Source organism: Leuciscus leuciscus (assembly GCF_965113295.1).
Source record: "Leuciscus leuciscus genome assembly, chromosome: 4".
Lineage (NCBI taxonomy): Eukaryota > Metazoa > Chordata > Actinopteri > Cypriniformes > Leuciscidae > Leuciscus > Leuciscus leuciscus.
The window spans coordinates 42,890,791-42,910,008 of record NC_138728.1 but is presented as its reverse complement, the minus strand read 5'-3'; the positions used below and the strand labels follow the sequence as shown (position 1 = coordinate 42,910,008).

General features: G+C 38.2%; 3 protein-coding genes across 4 annotated transcripts in view; 1 reads left to right on the top strand and 2 right to left on the bottom strand.

Moving 5' to 3' along the window:
- LOC309496107 (uncharacterized protein) overlaps window positions 1-19,218 on the top strand; it is a 246,674-nt gene that overhangs the window by 33,903 nt on the left and 193,553 nt on the right. The gene's annotated exons all lie outside the window — the stretch shown is intronic.
- Window positions 9,059-11,302, bottom strand: LOC309496414 (uncharacterized protein; the record flags this gene model as incomplete). The annotated part of the gene is made up of 4 exons (XM_082166407.1): window positions 10,429-11,302; window positions 10,213-10,263; window positions 9,986-10,117; window positions 9,059-9,336 (listed from the first exon to the last, which is right to left on the bottom strand). The coding sequence occupies exons 1-4, from the start codon at window positions 11,261-11,263 to the stop codon at window positions 9,059-9,061; spliced, it is 1,296 nt and encodes a 431-aa protein (XP_082022533.1). The 5' UTR covers window positions 11,264-11,302.
- The window catches only part of LOC309496093 (uncharacterized protein), a 34,005-nt gene continuing 32,901 nt past the window's right edge, over window positions 18,115-19,218 (bottom strand). For both annotated transcript variants that reach the window (XM_082166064.1, XM_082166065.1), the window contains exon 4: window positions 18,115-18,906. In XM_082166064.1, coding sequence (XP_082022190.1) covers window positions 18,605-18,906 — 302 coding nt within the window. In that variant the 3' untranslated portion in view covers window positions 18,115-18,604. The remainder of the gene's footprint in view (window positions 18,907-19,218) is intronic.

Sequence of the window (19,218 nt, the reverse complement as noted above, 5' to 3'; positions counted from 1 at the left end):
GAATGAAATGCTGAGAACTCTGACAACAGAAGACATGTGATTTCATGATATTAGCTGATTTCTTATGTTCCTTCTTACTCTTTTTCTAGCAGAAAATTATATGATTTTAAACACAGCGATTTAGCATAATTGTCCTAGCCTGTCAACAAATAGCTTTTCAGACAAATGAAGCTTCTGTACTTAGATTCAGTGGGAAAGAATCTAGCCTTTATTTGACAAAGTTACAGCAGCTAAAAGAAACAATAATCAGGAAGGGCTAAGGCCACAGAATGAACAGGGGAGTAACTTGTAACTTGAGTAAAATGTGAACACACATAAAAGATTCTAATATAAACTAAGAGTATATACAGTGAGGAAATAAGTATTTGAACACCCTGCTATTTTGCAAGTTCTCCCACTTGGAAATCATGGAGGGGTCTGAAATTGTCATCGTAGGTGCATGTCCACTGTGAGAGACATAATCTAAAAAAAAAAATCCAGAAATCACAATATATGATTTTTTAACTATTTATTTGTATGATACAGCTGCAAATAAGTATTTGAACACCTGTCTATCAGCTAGAATTCTGACCCTCAAAGACCTGTTAGTCTGCCTTTAAAATGTCCACCTCCACTCCATTTATTATCCTAAATTAGATGCACCTGTTTGAGGTCGTTAGCTGCATAAAGACACCTGTCCACCCCATACAATCAGTAAGAATCCAACTACTAACATGGCCAAGACCAAAGAGCTGTCCAAAGACACTAGAGACAAAATTGTACACCTCCACAAGGCTGGAAAGGGCTACGGGGAAATTGCCAAGCAGCTTGGTGAAAAAAGGTCCACTGTTGGAGCAATCATTAGAAAATGGAAGAAGCTAAACATGACTGTCAATCTCCCTCGGACTGGGGCTCCATGCAAGATCTCACCTCGTGGGGTCTCAATGATCCTAAGAAAGGTGAGAAATCAGCCCAGATCTACACGGGAGGAGCTGGTCAATGACCTGAAAAGAGCTGGGACCACCGTTTCCAAGGTTACTGTTGGTAATACACTAAGACGTCATGGTTTGAAATCATGCATGGCACGGAAGGTTCCCCTGCTTAAACCAGCACATGTCAAGGCCCGTCTTAAGTTTGCCAATGACCCCATTTGGATGATCCAGAGGAGTCATGGGAGAAAGTCATGTGGTCAGATGAGACCAAAATAGAACTTTTTGGTCATAATTCCACTAAACGTGTTTGGAGGAAGAAGAATGATGAGTACCATCCCAAGAACACCATCCCTACTGTGAAGCATGGGGGTGGTAGCATCATGCTTTGGGGGTGTTTTTCTGCACATGGGACAGGGCGACTGCACCGTATTAAGGAGAGGATGACCGGGGCCATGTATTGCGAGATTTTGGGGAACAACCTCCTTCCCTCAGTTAGAGCATTGAAGATGGGTCGAGGCTGGGTCTTCCAACATGACAATGACCCGAAGCACACAGCCAGGATAACCAAGGAGTGGCTCTGTAAGAAGCATATCAAGGTTCTGGCGTGGCCTAGCCAGTCTCCAGACCTAAACCCAATAGAGAATCTTTGGAGGGAGCTCAAACTCCGTGTTTCTCAGCGACAGCCCAGAAACCTGACTGATCTAGAGAAGATCTGTGTGGAGGAGTGGGCCAAAATCCCTCCTGCAGTGTGTGCAAACCTGGTGAAAAACTACAGGAAACGTTTGACCTCTGTAATTGCAAACAAAGGCTACTGTACCAAATATTAACATTGATTTTCTCAGGTGTTCAAATACTTATTTGCAGCTGTATCATACAAATAAATAGTTAAAAAATCATACATTGTGATTTCTGGATTTTTTTTTTTTGATTATGTCTCTCACAGTGGACATGCACCTACGATGACAATTTCAGACCCCTCCATGATTTCTAAGTGGGAGAACTTGCAAAATAGCAGGGTGTTCAAATACTTATTTTCCTCACTGTATATCAAAATAAGTCTGGACATAAAAACACAGGATACACATGGCACTTATCTATCTGGACATTGTTTTCCCCTTGAGAGGAGGTCAGCTGGAAACAGTGAATACAAAATATACAGTTTTCATTTATATGCAAATGCTTGTTTGCACTTTTTAATGTTACATAACAGTGATAAAGCATTAATGAGTTTTTGTGAACTTCACTGAATCATAGGGTGTCCCCTGCCTTCAGCCCTCCAGTGACCCTACAGGGGACGGTATGGAGAATGGATGGATAAATGTATGGATTTGTGAATCTTATCCAAAAGTATGACCTATTTTAAAAATGACTTAATGAGTTAATCATTTTTGCAGGCTATTTACTAATATTATTTACTAGTAAAAGATAATTTTGAATTGATGGATCTTATTGTAAACTGGAACATTGTTCTTTTTAAATGTATTATCTTATAAAAGGGAACGTATTGTAAAGTGAAGTGTCAGGCTTGATTTCCTGGTTCAATGACCAGCTTTACCTTCATTCTGGGAAACAGTATCAACAAGAATTTGCCTTATCTTATCTCAGAAGACTAACCTAAAAACAACTGAGCAAAGGGCAAAAGAAATATTGTTTTTGTAAAACAATATTGTATACTTTTACCTATTCATTATGTCTGCATTTATCTTAAATTAAAGTGTATGGTGACTGGGAATGGACATGTTCAGTTAGTTTTGTTGTGGCCATGACATAGTAAGTCGTGGGAATGTCATAGTGTGGGAACGACATCCTTATCTCGTAGCCACCAGTTTAATGGCGCTAACGGCAAATCCCTTCTTGCACTGTCCTCATTTTGATTTCGGCAAATCAGTTTGAGTGTATGCAAACAATGTGATTATTGTTCATGAGTCCAACATTCAGCCACGTAAGAAAACATGCAATCTCCTTGAAGGCAGACGTGATCAAAAAGAAAGGTCATTTTTCACTATTGTAAGTTAATGTTGTTAAATAGAGAAAAACATTTTATATTTAAGGTCTCAAGCTCCAAAAGCAGCCCATACGAATCCTCCAAGTTATCTTTAATTGAAAAATATGCAGTTTCGTTTACAGGGCTGTACAGTGTGACATATATGCTCATATCGGTATGCACACGTCTGTGCGATGAATACATTTACCACTGTGGTGAATACATTTACCACAGTTTTGCATGTTCATGACAGCCGCTCAATAGTGTGAAGTGATTAGGCTTGTTTGAGATGCGCCTCGCCTCGCCTGAAATGTAGCCGAGAGTAGGCGGCTGCAGTGAGGGGAGGAGTGAAAAAAGCGCAGGCAAGCCGGACAGTTCTCTCTTCTCGCAGTGGATCTGACAGCTGTGAGATCAAAGATGGATATCGCGGGATTCGCGGGATTCACGCTCGTGCACAGTGTTGCTAATAAACTGGATGGAATTTAAGTTCTGTTGCTTTTATATGAAAATAAATATAATGAACAAGACACCCAAAGTAGCCTACTTATTTAATTCCATTCCAAATACATGTTTATCAGTCTTTTTTTCTTTAAAGGTGCATTGCGCAACATTTCATGTTAAAAATACCCGTTTTTCTAACCCATACATGCTTAAACAATTGCATGATGGGCTGAATGAGCCCTTCTATGATCACTGCGATTGCCTCTATAATCCTGTACAGTAAAATAAATAAGAGGGATTCGGGTCGGAATCGACTGGGCGTGACGTCATGCGCGTTCACGCTCACCTGGCTATGTCTGGCAGGTTTGTGTATTCGCCGCCATTATCCGCATCAGCGAAGACAACTCAAGCGACTTTTGCAAAAGTAGAAGATGGATTCAAAGAGACCGGCTTCTAGTTCATCGCAAACTCCATGTAACCGCGTGCACAACTCTGGTTGCAGTTTCGCGTGTCGCCAGAAGGGGGCATAGTTCTGCAAAAACTCAGAGACTTGCGCAATGCACCTTTAATACAGACATGTGTTTTTATTTTATTTATTTATTTATAAAAAATACATTGCATAATCCATAGAGATCGCACTGTTAGATAGTTTGGGAATATTCACACATACATAAAACATGATATCAGAGTTTTAAAATCAAACATTTTAAAAGAGAACAATACATCACGGTTGTTTAAACCAATGAACATTAAGCTGTGTCGTCAGCAAGTCGTTTCCCATCATGCTTTTGATCAGCGCAGTCGGTGGAGAGCAACTGCGCGCGACTGCAGAATCCGACAGGTGTACCTTGCGCTCGCGAGAGATTTTTGACATACGTCAGCATGACATCAGAGCAAGGCGGACCGCACTCGGACACATTTCTAACCAGCATGCATCTCGCGCTGATCACCGGTGATCGATTCTGCGCAGATTTTGCTCATCTCAAACAAGCCTATTGTTGTGCTTGTTTGTGTGTGAGATTGATAGCACACTGCTATTATACTTGGTAGTTGTAGTCTATTGTGTGATTAAAACTCGTGTCCCGGCTACATTGAGTCATTTTGTCCAACTCCATTTCCCACAATTCCTAAGTAACGTGCCCATAATTTCTACGCAGCTGCTAATTGACGAGAAAATGAAGCACTATTTTCAAGTGATCCACGAAAACCCCAAACGAGCCCACAAGGAAGAATCGACAGAAGCAATTTTACCTAATCAAAGCAAGGGAAAAACAAAAAGGAAAATGTATAGATAAAACCCAAGGTAGCGAGTCTACTTCACATGTACACTTCAGGCACCTACACTCACCTAAAGGATTATTAGGAACACCTGTTCAATTTCTCATTAATGCAATTATCTAATCAACCAATCACATGGCAGTTGCTTCAATGCATTTAGGGGTGTGGTCCTGGTCAAGACAATCTCCTGAACTCCAAACTGAATGTCAGAATGGGAAAGAAAGGTGATTTAAGCAATTTTGAGCGTGGCATGGTTGTTGGTGCCAGACGGGCCGGTCTGAGTATTTCACAATCTGCTCAGTTACTGGGATTTTCACGCACAACCATTTCTAGGGTTTACAAAGAATGGTGTGAAAAGGGAAAAACATCCAGTATGCGGCAGTCCTGTGGGCGAAAATGCCTTGTTGATGCTAGAGGTCAGAGGAGAATGGGCCGACTGATTTAAGCTGATAGAAGAGCAACTTTGACTGAAATAACCACTCGTTACAACCGAGGTATGCAGCAAAGCATTTGTGAAGCCACAACACGCACAACCTTGAGGCGGATGGGCTACAACAGCAGAAGATCCCACCGGGTACCACTCATCTCCACTACAAATAGGAAAAAGAGGCTACAATTTGCACAAGCTCACCAAAATTGGACAGTTGAAGACTGGAAAAATGTTGCCTGGTCTGACAATGAGTTCACTGTACTCACTGTACTTGACATGACACTGACATGACAATGAGTTCACTGTACTAAAATGGCCCCCACAGTCACCAGATCTCAACCCAATTGAGCATCTTTGGGATGTGGTGGAATGGGAGCTTCGTGCCCTGGATGTGCATCCCACAAATCTCCATCAACTGCAAGATGCTATCCTATCAATATGGGCCAACATTTCTAAAGAATGCTTTCAGCACCTTGTTGAATCAATGCCACGTAGAATTAAGGCAGTTCTGAAGGCGAAAGGAGGTCAAACACAGTATTAGTATGGTGTTCCTAATAATCCTTTAGGTGAGTGTATATGTCCCACAATGCAGTACGGTTGTGATGTCACCACAGATCCACGTTTCTGATCTGTGTACTGTTTAATCTGTTGTTGAACCCGCTGCACGCAGTCACTGTTATGTACGCTGCACTTATTATGCGTGTTGTGTGTGGGTAGTCTTTTGTTGTGTATGTGTTTGTGTGTCTGAGTTTCAGATTTTTATTGGATCCACAGCCTGTCAGTCTTCATTAAGGAAGATGATGTCCCGGTTCACTCTGCCAATCATATTACGCTGCCCTCTTCAAATACCCTTAATAATCATCGCATGTAATCCTGCTAACGGCTATTTCAAATATATATTTCGTTTCAAATACCATAAATAACACTAGTGTGTAGGAATATTTATCGATATTTAAATATGTACGCTAAGCACTGGGATTCACAGAAACTTAGTTCTGTATTGGCACTTCTTTACACACATTATGCGTCCCCTGTTATTTAAGTGAGTAAAGTGAAATAAATAATAATAATCTTTATATGTCTATGGTACATATTTGTTTTTTCAAATGCACTTACTGTACTTACGCATTCTCCTTAAAAAAAAAGTTATTTCCAACAATGGCTAAAGACATGAAGATATTGATTAGACATAGGGATTAGACATAAGTCAAATAAATCCGAACTATGTATTATTTATGTAAATATTATTTACTGTGCATGAAAATATTATTCTTTTATTACAGATGGCTTAAAAGCACTGATGAACTAAAGTACATATAAAATGCACATAATTCCATTGTTATATATTCAAAGAGTTTGTGCAGTGTACAGCAATGCATAAAAAGTAATTTACAAATTACATTTGTAAAAGTTAACATTAAACATTACTGGTATCGATTCTGATTAGATTTAGATTAGACAGATTTCTATAGACGCTCTCTGGTCAATTTTATACATTTCTAAAAGTGAACAACCATCCTCTGGTCATTTGAATATATTTCTAAGAATCAACAATTATAAGAAAGTGGCTGAAAAAACGTTTAACTAATTTTTTTATTTTTTTATTTGAACCTTCTAATGAAAAAAAAAAAGAGAAGCTATTTACAGACACAATATGTTTCTCACAGAACACAAGTGTTACTCTGGCTTCTTTGCCCTAGCCTTTACAAAAGGCCCGTTTTCATAGTTTGTCAGGAGACATGCTACAGCATATCGCTGATTAATGTTACCAAAAAGCCGAAGTGGAGTCTCTGTGTCAAAGAACTTGTGTCTGTTTGTCACTGACAGAACCAGCGTACAGTGGAGAGATAAATGTAGCCCTTCGAGAGTACAGTGGGACTTGTATGCTGAGAACATTTCACAAGAGGTGATTTAGGACACTGGCACCTCAGCTCCGTGCAGTCCAGGATGACTGTAGTGTCTGCATATTCCTTAATAATTATTTTTAAAAAAGTCATTTTTGGTTTCGGTTTTCAGCCAAGAGTATCCAGAATTTTCTTTGTCCACATTAATGAAATGCAGGTTAATGACCGTGACTTCTAAGTATGCAGATGACATAGCAATGGTCGGGTTAGAGATTATAATAATATAATAGAAAAAAAGGTTTCTAGAGTAATCATATTAGTTGCATATTGCAGTGGACTCATGAATGTTATGCTCTGTTATCAAATGCAAAACAGGACAGAAGATGTAATTACTTACAGTAAAGGGAAAGCTGCCGTAAAATCAGCCCCGACAATCAAGATGTTGAAATGGTTGTAAAGGTAAAACATATGATGTACTGACTTTAGATAACAGTGTCTCAACAAATACAGACTCAACAATAAAGGTTTTGATTGACTTTATTGTTGGGATTGTTTTTAAATTATTTTATTTACATGAACTGTTTCTTATCCCTTTACAAAGGGAAGGACAGTACTGAAGAAAAGAGCAATACATTCACCTGATCATGAAGAAACACAAGTATTTCCAAGTTAGTTTTTTTGTCCCCAAAAACCTCAAAATTAAAATGAATAATAAAATTAAATTTTGAAATAAAACACTGAATGGTTGTCTGTGTTAAAGTATGATTCAGTTCAATGTTAATACCACTGCATTCAATTTGCTTATTTAAAAAATTTAAAAAATACATATTTTAATATTCTAGTTATTGTCCTTATGGTCCTCTAGTCAAATATTACACACAGGCATTCATTTTCTGTATGACTACATGACTGAACATGACACTTCTGAACCCAAGAGAGATACACTGGTTTTTGGACCAATTGAGATTCCAGTTCCCAGGAATTTTGTCTCCAGTCCACCCAGGCAAAAAGATGCACCCGTGTCAACTCTAGTCCCAGTTTGGTGACAACTGGGCCAGCTTTTGCTGAAACACTTCCAACTTCAGCACGAGCCATCACTCCAGCTCCAGTCGAACTTGCTTCAGCACCAGCTGAAGCGTTCGGGCCTTTGGCTTTTGCCTCTAATATACTCAATTCGGCGGCTGCACGACCCACTCCTGCTTCTGCAAAGACTCCTGCCTTGGGAATTCTGTGTCCTGATTTGTCTTCTAAACCTACTAAATATTTTCCACGTTTCGCATATTTGCCTTTTTTACTGGTGTTTTTTTGGTCTGTCAAATGTGTCAATGATGTTTATGGTGACCAGTAAATCAACATTGACTGATGCAAGTTGGATACTTGTTTTTTTTGTAGTTTCCTTTTTGATTTCCCAAATAAACCACAGCAGACGTGAGTGAATTCATATGAGTGTTGATATTCTATTTCAAATATCATACATTACAGATTGATTATTTTTTAATCCTGACATAAATTAAGAAATGAATGTCACTGCAACTTAGTTTTATCATAAACAGTGGTCAAATATCAAAGCTTGAGTCTTTAATCTTTCTAATGATACTCAAGTTTGTCCAGATCAAGTAAGAGTATGATGTTTTAAAATGCAGTGAATGTTTAACAACAATAATCTGAGGCCATCTGCGATCTTTGCCTATAAAGGGGTTAAATATCTATATCTAAAACACAAAACCACCACATAATAGCAGAGGACAGCACTCATAGGCTCACTCTGCTCTATAAAATAATTATTTGCATTTGAAATCATATTTAAACTTTATAAAAATCATTAAAATAACATTACAAATGTCTTCGTCAAAATTCACCTCTGTTATTGTGTGGTGGTTTTGTGTTTTAGATATAGATATTTAACAAAACACTTGAGTCTCACGTGATATTCATGGATCCTGTCTGTCTCAGTGCTGAAACTCTTTATACAAACTTACATGTATAGACAGTTAGGACTTATGAGTATAGTGTCTCATTTAGACTTTTATACAGTAATCTATTGCAAATTTCAAACACACATTAGTTCACATTAATACAGGTTTATATGTTAATGATTCTTCATGAGTTTCATCTTAAATCATACGCTGAAGGTTCAGAATTATTGGAATCATATTTTGCAAAGCTCCTGTTATCTTAAGGGAAACAGGATGTAACCACTGAAAGTGCTGTGGTTATTCTCGCTATCAAATATCCTCGTGTTAGGCCAAAGTTTCACATAGACAACATCTCCAACCTCCAGGATCATCACAACTCCATTAGAGGAGTTTAAGTCATACTGAGGCTGATTATCATATGCTATAACCACACGCTCTCCATTTTTATAAATGGCTGCACCTGATATTGGGCCATGACCAAATACAGAGATTCTGAACATGTACGCTCCTTTCAGCGGGGCTGTGAAAATACCTAAATCAAATAACAAGAGATACAGAATCAGATGTGTCCTGTATGATTGTTTAATTATCAAGCACACTGTGTAAAAGCTTTGAAAGATGGCAGATAATTTCAGGCTACGTTTACACGACAATGATTTCCTAAAAACAGACAAGTTTTTTTCTTTGCATTTTTCGCGTACCGGCAACAACGTTGTCAAAACGATCCCCGTTCACACAGATCCGGGGAAACGCTTTAAAACACTGCATTCTGGTGCCAGGCCAGTAGTTGGCGATGTCACTTTGTAAAGAAACGGATATAGTAGTATAGACTATAGACTGATCATGTAATACGCATGTGCATGACATCACCATTTTCACAAATTCTGGTTTTTGTAGTTTACACGGAGACGATAATGGTATTGTTTCCAAAAACTTGCACTTTCAAAGTGTTTGTAAATAACTTTTTCAAAAGTTTCCGTTTTCAAGTCCCCAAAACGCAGTTGTTGTGTGAATGAACGGCCAAAACGCTTACAAAGTTTTCAGTTTTTTGTTGAAACTGGTGTCGTGTAAACGGCCCCTAATTCTCTTATACACATTGAGACTGCAGAGAGGTCTGAATGGAGCAGAAGAGTTTTCATTACTATAAACTGAGTTTTATGACTCATTTCACTGATAATTACCTGTAATTGGGTTGTAGGCGTTCCGTATGTTTGTGATGACGTTCTTGTAGGTTAGTGTGATTTCAGAGGTAAAAGGACCAATATATCCACTGCCAGATTGCATCAGTGAAGCTGAAAAAGCTATTTCTCTGTCTGTTGTTGAAAAACATAAGGAATATAGTGATATATTACTATATTTCAATTAGAATCTATACACTAAATTTAACATCATTCAAGCACACTTTCACCTCTATTTTCCTTTCTCAACTCCACTTGACCCAGAGTAAGATTTGAGATTTCTGTAAAGGAATAAAATTTCTGTTTTATTGTATTATTGTAATAGATAAAAACAATTTGCACAGTATACACTTAACTTTACACTAACGCTTTCACTATGCAATGTATTTCATTGGTGTTATACTTTGAGGATCATTGATAAAATAATGAATGTTTTGGTGAGATACCATCATTTTTCTTGTTCATCTTTTCCAGGATAAACGTCTGTTGTTCCCTCAGTCTCGTCTCTAAAGCTTTGATGTTTGTTTTCTGCTCTGTAACGGTGGCGGTCAGTTCTCTGATGTTTGTTTTCTGCTCTGTAACGGTGGCGGTCAGTTCTCTGATGTTTGTTTTCTGCTCTGTAACTGTGGCGGTCAGTTCTCTGATGTTCGTTTTCTGCTCTGTAACGGTGGCGGTCAGTTCTCTGATGTTCACTTTCTGCTCTGTAACGGTGGCGGTCAGTTCTCTGATGTTTCCTTTCTGCTCTGTAACGGTGGCGGTCAGTTCTCTGATGTTCGTTTTCTGCTCTGTAACGGTGGCGGTCAGTTCTCTGATGTTCGTTTTCTGCTCTGTAACGGTGGCGGTCAGTTCTCTGATGTTTCCTTTCTGCTCTGTAACGGTGGCGGTCAGTTCTCTGATGTTCACTTTCTGCTCTGTAATGGTGGCGGTCAGTTCTCTGATGTTTCCTTTCTGCTCTGTAACTGTGGCGGTCAGTTCTCTGATGTTCGTTTTCTGCTCTGTAACGGTGGCGGTCAGTTCTCTGATGTTCGTTTTCTGCTCTGTAACTGTGGCGGTCAGTTCTCTGATGTTCACTTTCTGCTCTGTAACGGTGGCGGTCAGTTCTCTCAGCGCTGCATTGATGTCAGGTAAGCTCGGATCGCAGTTTTGTTGGCTGTCAGTTGAAGCTTCATCTCTCAAAGTGTCTGTTTGAGGTGGATTCTGTCTTCCGTTCTCAGATCTGAGTTGTTGACTGATCTCATTCTCATTGAGTCCTCCATCTACCTGATGCTGTACTAAATCCATTATTCTTCACTGATGTTTGTTTCCAGCTCTTGCTCTGTCATCCTCACAGTCTCTCATGCTCCTTTATAGTGTCCTGATTTACTGTCTTTTGTACATGATTTACATTTGCTTCAGATAAATAAGTAGTTCAAGTTAATTGTTAATCATAATCAAAGGAATGTTCCGGGTTCAGTAGATGCTTATCTCTATTCACAACATTTGTTGATCTCAACAGAAAATAACTTTAAGTCGTCTCTGTTTTTTTATATATATATATTTTTAAGATCAGTAGAGGGACTTATCCTTAAGGGATAATCACAGAAATGTGCACCTCCGATCGTGTGAATGGATTGTCAGATCTGCACACTAACGCAGGTTAAAATCTCACACTTTAATAGTATTTAAAGCACCTAACTTAATAAAACAGGCTGTGTGACTATGAGGAGTGATTACCTCAAAATATACATCCATATGCAAGTTTGAGTGACTTTATTTAAATTAAATACATTTACATGTATGTGTGCTATTATGTAGAACAAATCTATAAAGTAATAAACATAAGTTATCTATTTTATTTGTCCATTAGTAGTTGATAAATTGAGGAACATTTATGTTGGATAAAAACATGTAAATGTAGTGTTGAGCTCATAAATCACAGAGGTAATGTGAATCTGGTCTGGATGTTACAAGGTCAGATGAACAGTGTGTTTGCAGTGGAGAGTGGCTCATGAAGCTGAATGCTGCTATCAAAGGCTCTGAGTGAGTATACTACAGAAATGAACCCTTTGACATGTACGATCACACCGGTGTGATCAGTCTTGGCTGGTCCCTGGAGCGTACGATCACACCGGTGTGATTAGAACGTTCAGTGAATCACGTGATCGACTGCTAAATTCAAAATTTCAAACCTTTGCTTTCACTGCTTTCCCGCTTTGACTGGCACTGAGCCAGAGACGGACGTGCTCAGCTCTCATCATTATCACAACTGTTCAGTGTATTTTAATGTTTATTTTAGGTTTCATTCACTTTAAATTACATTACACAATAACAAATATATAGTTTATTATTGCACACTAATATTTATAACAGCAAAATAACCTTTTACCCATGATGTAATATTAATATTTATTCGAGTCAAACACACCTTGTAGATAAAACGGTCGTTTCACACAGCAAGCGTCAGCGACGCGTGAGCAGGGCGTATTTTTTTCGGCGTGCGTGCATGTTAATCAATGAGTGCATTCACACCAGGAGCAGGAGCTTCGCGTGAGATGCAGTGAAGCGGGGGTTACTATCATATATTTCGGGAGACATGGATGATATTGCATGTTGTAAATCCAGCAGGCTCCGAGTTCGACTCTCCATCAGTATTGTAAACAAATAATGGCGGCGCCCATAGCCCGTGATAACTTACCGATCAACATGATCTTTTTTTCTAAACCACAATAGGAGTTCCCTTACATATATTTAACGATGTTAATAACTACAAGTTTGTAAATATTTTGTTTAAAACTCATTGTTATGGAAGGCAACCAACCTTTTTAATCCTCCTGGCCCAGGTAATTTTGACAACCAGCTCTGTGGTGTGCAAAATCCACTAGAATCACCCAGTGAGGTCAATTGTTTTAAATCGTTCCTCATAGAAGATGTCATGGGAGAAATTGTGGAGGAAACAAACCGCTATGCCTCTGACTTGCAAGAAAGGGAAATTAAAGGAAAGCTGGTTAAATGGGTTCCAACAAATATCCCTGAAATGTACACATTTTTAGTGTCAGTTCTCCTAATGGGGATGATAAAAAAACCATCACTTCGTGATTACTGGAGCACAGACCACATGCTCTTGACCCCATTTTTTAGGTCTTTGTTCTCACAGGATCGCTTCCTTCTGCTCCTCCGCTGTCTTCACTTCGCAAACAATGCGACAGCAGTTTCCAACGACCCGCTGAAAAAAATCAGAAACATTTTCACTGCTCTCACCTCCTCCTTTCGTCGCATTTTTGTGCCATACAGGGATCTGTGTGTGGATGAGTCTCTGATGAAGTGGAAAGGCAGGCTGGCATTTCGTCAGTTCATTCCTTCCAAACGGCACAGATTTGGGGTCAAGTTTTTTGTTTTGTGTGATGTGCTAACTGGCTATGTTGAGGACATGATCATTTACACCGGATCTACCACTGACATCCAACATTACCCAGGACTTGGGATTTCTGGGTCCGTTGTGATGACACTTCTAGCACCTTACCTAAGAAAATGTCATGTTCTTTATGTGGACAACTGGTACAGTAGTCCCACACTTTTCCAGCACCTCTTGGCACTTGGCACTGGAGCTTGTGGGACTATGCGTGCAAACAGGACAGGGATGCCAAAGTTCACCTGTAAGATGAAAAAAGGTGAGGTGGAATTCGAAGAGAATGGGTCACAGTTGGCAGTAAAATGGCATGACAAGAGGGATGTTCATGTCCTTACCACAGTCCACCCAACTGGTATGGCAGCCACAGGGAAGCTTGATCACATCACTGGGCAGCCAAGGATGAAGCCAGTCTGTGTGCTCGAGTACAACAAAAAAATGGGGGCAGTTGACAAAGCTGATATGATGACTGGTTTTCATGAATGCGCCAGAAAGTCTACCAAGTGGTACAAGAAAATCTTTTTTCATGTACTTGACACTGTTTTACTCAACAGCCACATCGTCTACCGGCAAATTACTGGTGAGAAATGGATACAAATCATCTAATAATAAATATAAACAAGATAAAAAGTGAAACATTTTTAATTAATGTAATCTAAAGTGTTAACAAATTCACAATAATAAACAGACCACACTGAGCGTATGAGTTTCTTAATTAGTGATTTGTAGAATAGGATTTGTGCACCTGCAATGAAGTATTTGAGAAGGTGTAACTGTTGTGTTGTGTTTGTGGAAGATAAAAAAAAAGTCTACAAGTTTGCAACTCTTAAAACATTTCTCTCTGTGACTTCAAATTCACTGATACACATGTGTGGCTATTCTCTACAACTACAAATTTCACTGTCACAGGCGTTCAGTAGTTTTGCACCAAAAATACCTCCATATATTTCAAATACATATTTCGTTTCATATACCATAAATAACACTAGTGTGTAGGAATATTTATCGATATTTAAATATGTACACTAAGCACTGGGATTCACAGAAACTGAGTTCTGTTTTGGCATTTCTTTACAGACGTTATGCGTCCCCTGTTATTTAAATGAGTAAAGTGAAATAAATAATAATAATGATAAATAATTATAGTTTGTAGGGGTGTAACGATTCATCAACTACATCAATGTATCGATTTATATTCCTACGATCCAACTGCATCGATCTGTGCTCGGCAAGCTGGCCTTCCGGACGACATATATCGATCTAACGGTAATGAATCGATTGTATCGATACTAGCAAATAGCGCATTGGATTTAAGCACGTCAGACTTTATATGGATGTTTTTTCTTTGCACTTTTAATGATAAAGGCGTTAAACGTTACTCGATTCAGTCTGCCTATCTGTGACGTCGTCGCCATGCGTGACGCGCCAGCAGCAGTGCAAAGACAACAAGCAGCGCAAAGTCTCTCACCTCAGAAAAACGGACTGTCCTGTCCTCTCAGCCGCTATACTGCAGTAGTGCGCACTCTTCAATTGCGCGCGCAAATGCGCCAGAGCGCGCTGTATCACTTCACTAAAGTTCAAAAGACATACGAGAATGCAACGTCGTAAATTAGTAAGTTAAGAAATAAAAGTAAAATACCAATAAATTACGTTATTGGTACGTCATGTGTGTTGCTATTTATCAGGAGCAGTTTCTTAACCAGTTCTTCTAAGTATTGTGTATCACCATGGTAGCCTAATTGTTGTTTGTTTCCATAACAAAATGCCACTTACTGGTTATTTTGTATATTTTTATATGACTGTGGTGGCTCATACCAAGATTGTATTAACAAAAACTAGTTTGGGACTGCTATTTAATAGCTTAACCTCGCAGTCCCTACTGTTTATCAGTATTTGTCATATTCTTACTTTTTTTTTTTGTATGTTAAGTAAAGGGGGACAGAACTTGTGTGTCAACAATTTTTGTGTAAACAAATGTATTATAATAGGCCTATATAATTCCTAAAAAGGTGGGTCGCGGCTTGATGAGTATGGGGAAATGTGGGTCCCATGGCCAAACTATTCAAAACATCATTCAATGTTGTGATAATCGTAATTAATAATCACAATTACAATTTCAAGGGAATAATCGACACTTATCATTTTTGTCATAATCGTTCAGTCCTACTTATTAAAATAAAATGTGAATGCATTTGACATTAATTGTTGTTTACTTGTTTGTTTATATCCATAATTAATTGATACCTGATTCCCCACAAGAATATTTGGCTAAAAAGTCACTGAATCGATTCGGATCGTATCGTTCTAAATGAACCAATATCGTCCTTGAATTGTATCGACAACCATGAATCGCGAATCGAATCGAATCGTTGTTAAAACGAATCGTTACACCCCTAATAGTTTGCCTACAATTTTAGTTCCCATCAATTGTTTAGTAGTTACTTTTTCCATGTCATCTTTATATGTCTATGGTACATATTTGTTTTTTCGAACACACTTACTGTACTTATGCATTCTCGGTTTAAAATAAGTTATTTCCAACAATGGCTAACGACATGAAGAATGGGATTAGACATGAGTCAAATAAATTAGAACTATTTATTATTTATGTAAATAACATTTACTGTGCATGAAAATATTATTATTTTATTACAGATGGCTTAAAAGCACTGATGAACTAAAGTACATATAAAATGCAGATAATTCCATTGTTATATAGTCAAAGAGAATGTGCAGTGTACAGCAATGCATAAAAAGTTAACAATAAACATTACTGGTATCGATTCTGATTAGATTTAGATTAGATAGATTTCTATAGATGCTCTCTGGTCAATTTTATACATTTCTAAAAGTGAACAACCATCCTCTGGTCATTTGAATATATTTCTAAGAATAAACAATTATAACAAAGTGGCTGAAAAAACGTTTAACTATTTTTTTATTTATTTGAAACTTCTAATAAAAAAAAAAAAAGAGAAGCTATTTACAGACACAATATGTTTCTCACAGAACACAAGTGTTTCTCTGGCTTCTTTGCCCTAGCCTTTACAAAAGGCCCGTTTTCATAGTTTGTCAGGAGACATGCTACAGCATATCGCTGATTAATGTTACCAAAAAGCCGAAGTGGAGTCTCTGTGTCAAAGAACTTGTGTCTGTTTGTCACTGACAGAACCAGCGTACAGTGGAGAGATAAATGTAGCCCTTCGAGAGTACAGTGGGACTTGTATGCTGAGAACATTTCACAAGAGGTGATTTAGGACACTGGCACCTCAGCTCCGTGCAGTCCAGGATGACTGTAGTGTCTGCATATTCCTTAATAATTATTTTTTTTAAAAGTCATTTATGGTTTCGGTTTTCAGCCAAGAGCATCCAGAATTTTCTTTGTCCACATTAATGAAGTGCAGGTTATTGACCGTGACTTCTAAGTATGCAGATGACATAGCAATGGTCGGGTTAGAGATTATAATAATAGAAAAAAATAATAGAAAAAAAAAGTCACATTAGTTGCATATTGCAGTGGACTCATGAATGTTATGCTCTGTTATCAAACGCAAAACAGGACAGAAGATGTAATTACTTACAGTAAAGGGAAAGCTGCCGTCAAATCAGCCCCGACAATCAAGATGTTGAAATGGTTGTAAAGGTAAAACATATGATGAACTGACTTTAGATAACAGTGTCTCAACAAATACAGACTCAACAATAAAGGTTTTGATTGACTTTATTGTTGGGATTGGTTTTAAATTATTGACATGAACTGTTTCTTATCCCTTTACAAAGGGAAGGACAGTACTGAAGAAAAGAGCAATAAATTCACCTGATCATGACCTGTTCTTATTTCAAATATCATACATTACAGATTGATTATTTTGCAATCCTGACATAAATTAAGAAATGAGTGTCACTGCAACCTAGTTTTATCATAATATCAAATATCAAAGCTGGAGTCTTTAATCTTTCTAATGATACTCAAGTTTGTCCAGATCAAGTAAGAGTGTGATGTTTTAAAATGCAGTGAATGTGTAACAACAATAATCTGAGGCCATCTGCGATCTTTGCCTATAAAGGGGTTTAATATCTATATCTAAAACACAAAACCACCACACAATAGCAGAGGACAGCACTCATAGGCTCATTCTGCTCTATAAAATAATTATTTGCATTTGAAATCAGATTTAAACTTTTATAAAAATGTCTTTGTCAAAATTCACACCTTCAATTGTTCATTTTATGCATCGTATTTTGCAATATCACATTATGATTGCAATGACACCTGAAAATTATGTTTTAAATGGGAGGCCTGAATAAATAAGAATTTTCTATAAAGTTTATTTCAAATATCTATATCTACAACAAAGTGTAAGTGTGTGTGTGTGTGTGTGTGTGTGTGTGTGTGTGTGTGTGTGTGTGTGTGTGTGTGTGTGTGTGTGTGTGTGTGTGTGTGTGTGTGTGTGTGTGTGTGTGTGTGTGTGTGTGTGTGTAAGCATGCTTATGGTATTTTATATTTTATGGTGTCAGGCTGTCAGCCCTACATTTCAGATTGGCCTAGATCAGGGGTGCCCAATCCTGCTCCTGCCGATCGACTGTCCTGCACAGTTCATCTCCAACCCTAATCAAACACACCTGAAGCAACCAATTAAGGTCTTCAGGATCACTTGAAAATTAAAGGCAGGTGTGTTTGATTAGGGTTGGAGATGAACTGTGCAGGACAGTCGATCGGCAGGAGCAGGATTAAGATCTAGCCTAGATCTTAACAGCATAGTTGGCATTAAGGTCTTAAAACGCTTGAACCCCGTTAGTTGCTGCTTGCAGCTTTATTTTACTTTTTATTTTTGTTTTTATGTTTGAGCTTATATATCTCCATATTAATAACAGTCTGAGTAATTCTGAGTCTTGAACTGTAAACTCTCAAGTATTGTGTCTATTCAGAATGACTTATGAGCAGCAGCAACCTTTTTATTTTGGGTATGTCATTTATGCCCTGCTTGCCAAAATGGGGGGTGTCTGGTAAGGGGTTAACAAAACACTTGAGTCTCACGTGATATTCATGGGTCCTGTCTGTCTCAGTGCTGAAACTCTTTATACAAACTTACATGTATAGACAGCTCAGACTTTTATACAGTAATCTATTGCAAATTTCAAACACACATTAGTTCTCATTAATACAGGTTCATATTTTAATGATTCTTCATGAGTTTAATTTTAAATCATACGCTGAAGGATCAGAATTATTGTAATCACATTCTGCAAAGCTCCTGTTCTCTTAAGGGAAACAGTAGGAAACCACTGAAAGTGCTGTGGTTATTGTCACTATCATGTATCCTCGAGTTAGGCCAAAGTCTCACATAGACAACATCTCCAACCTCCAGGATCAACACAACTCCATTAGAGGAGTTTAACCGATCCTGAGCCTGAATATCATGTGCAATAACCATACGCTCTCCATTCTTATAAATGGCTGCACCTGATTGAGTTGGGCCATGATCATATACAGAGATTCTGAACATGTACGCTCCTCTCAGTGGGGCTGTGAAAACACCTAAATCAAATAATGAGAGATACAGAATCAGATGTTTCCTGTATGATTGCTTTATTATCAAGCACACTGTGTAATAGTTTTGAAAGATGGCAGATGATTTCAGGCTACGTTTACACAACAATGATTTCCTAAAAACAGACGTTTTTTTCTTTGCGTTTTTCGCGTACCGGCAACAACTTTTTTCAAAACGTTGTCAAAACGATCGCCATTCACACAGATCCGTGGAAAAGCTTTAAAACGCTGTATTCTGCTGCCAGGCCAATAGTTGGCGATGTGTCTCTTTGTAAAGAAACGGATACAGTAGTATAGACC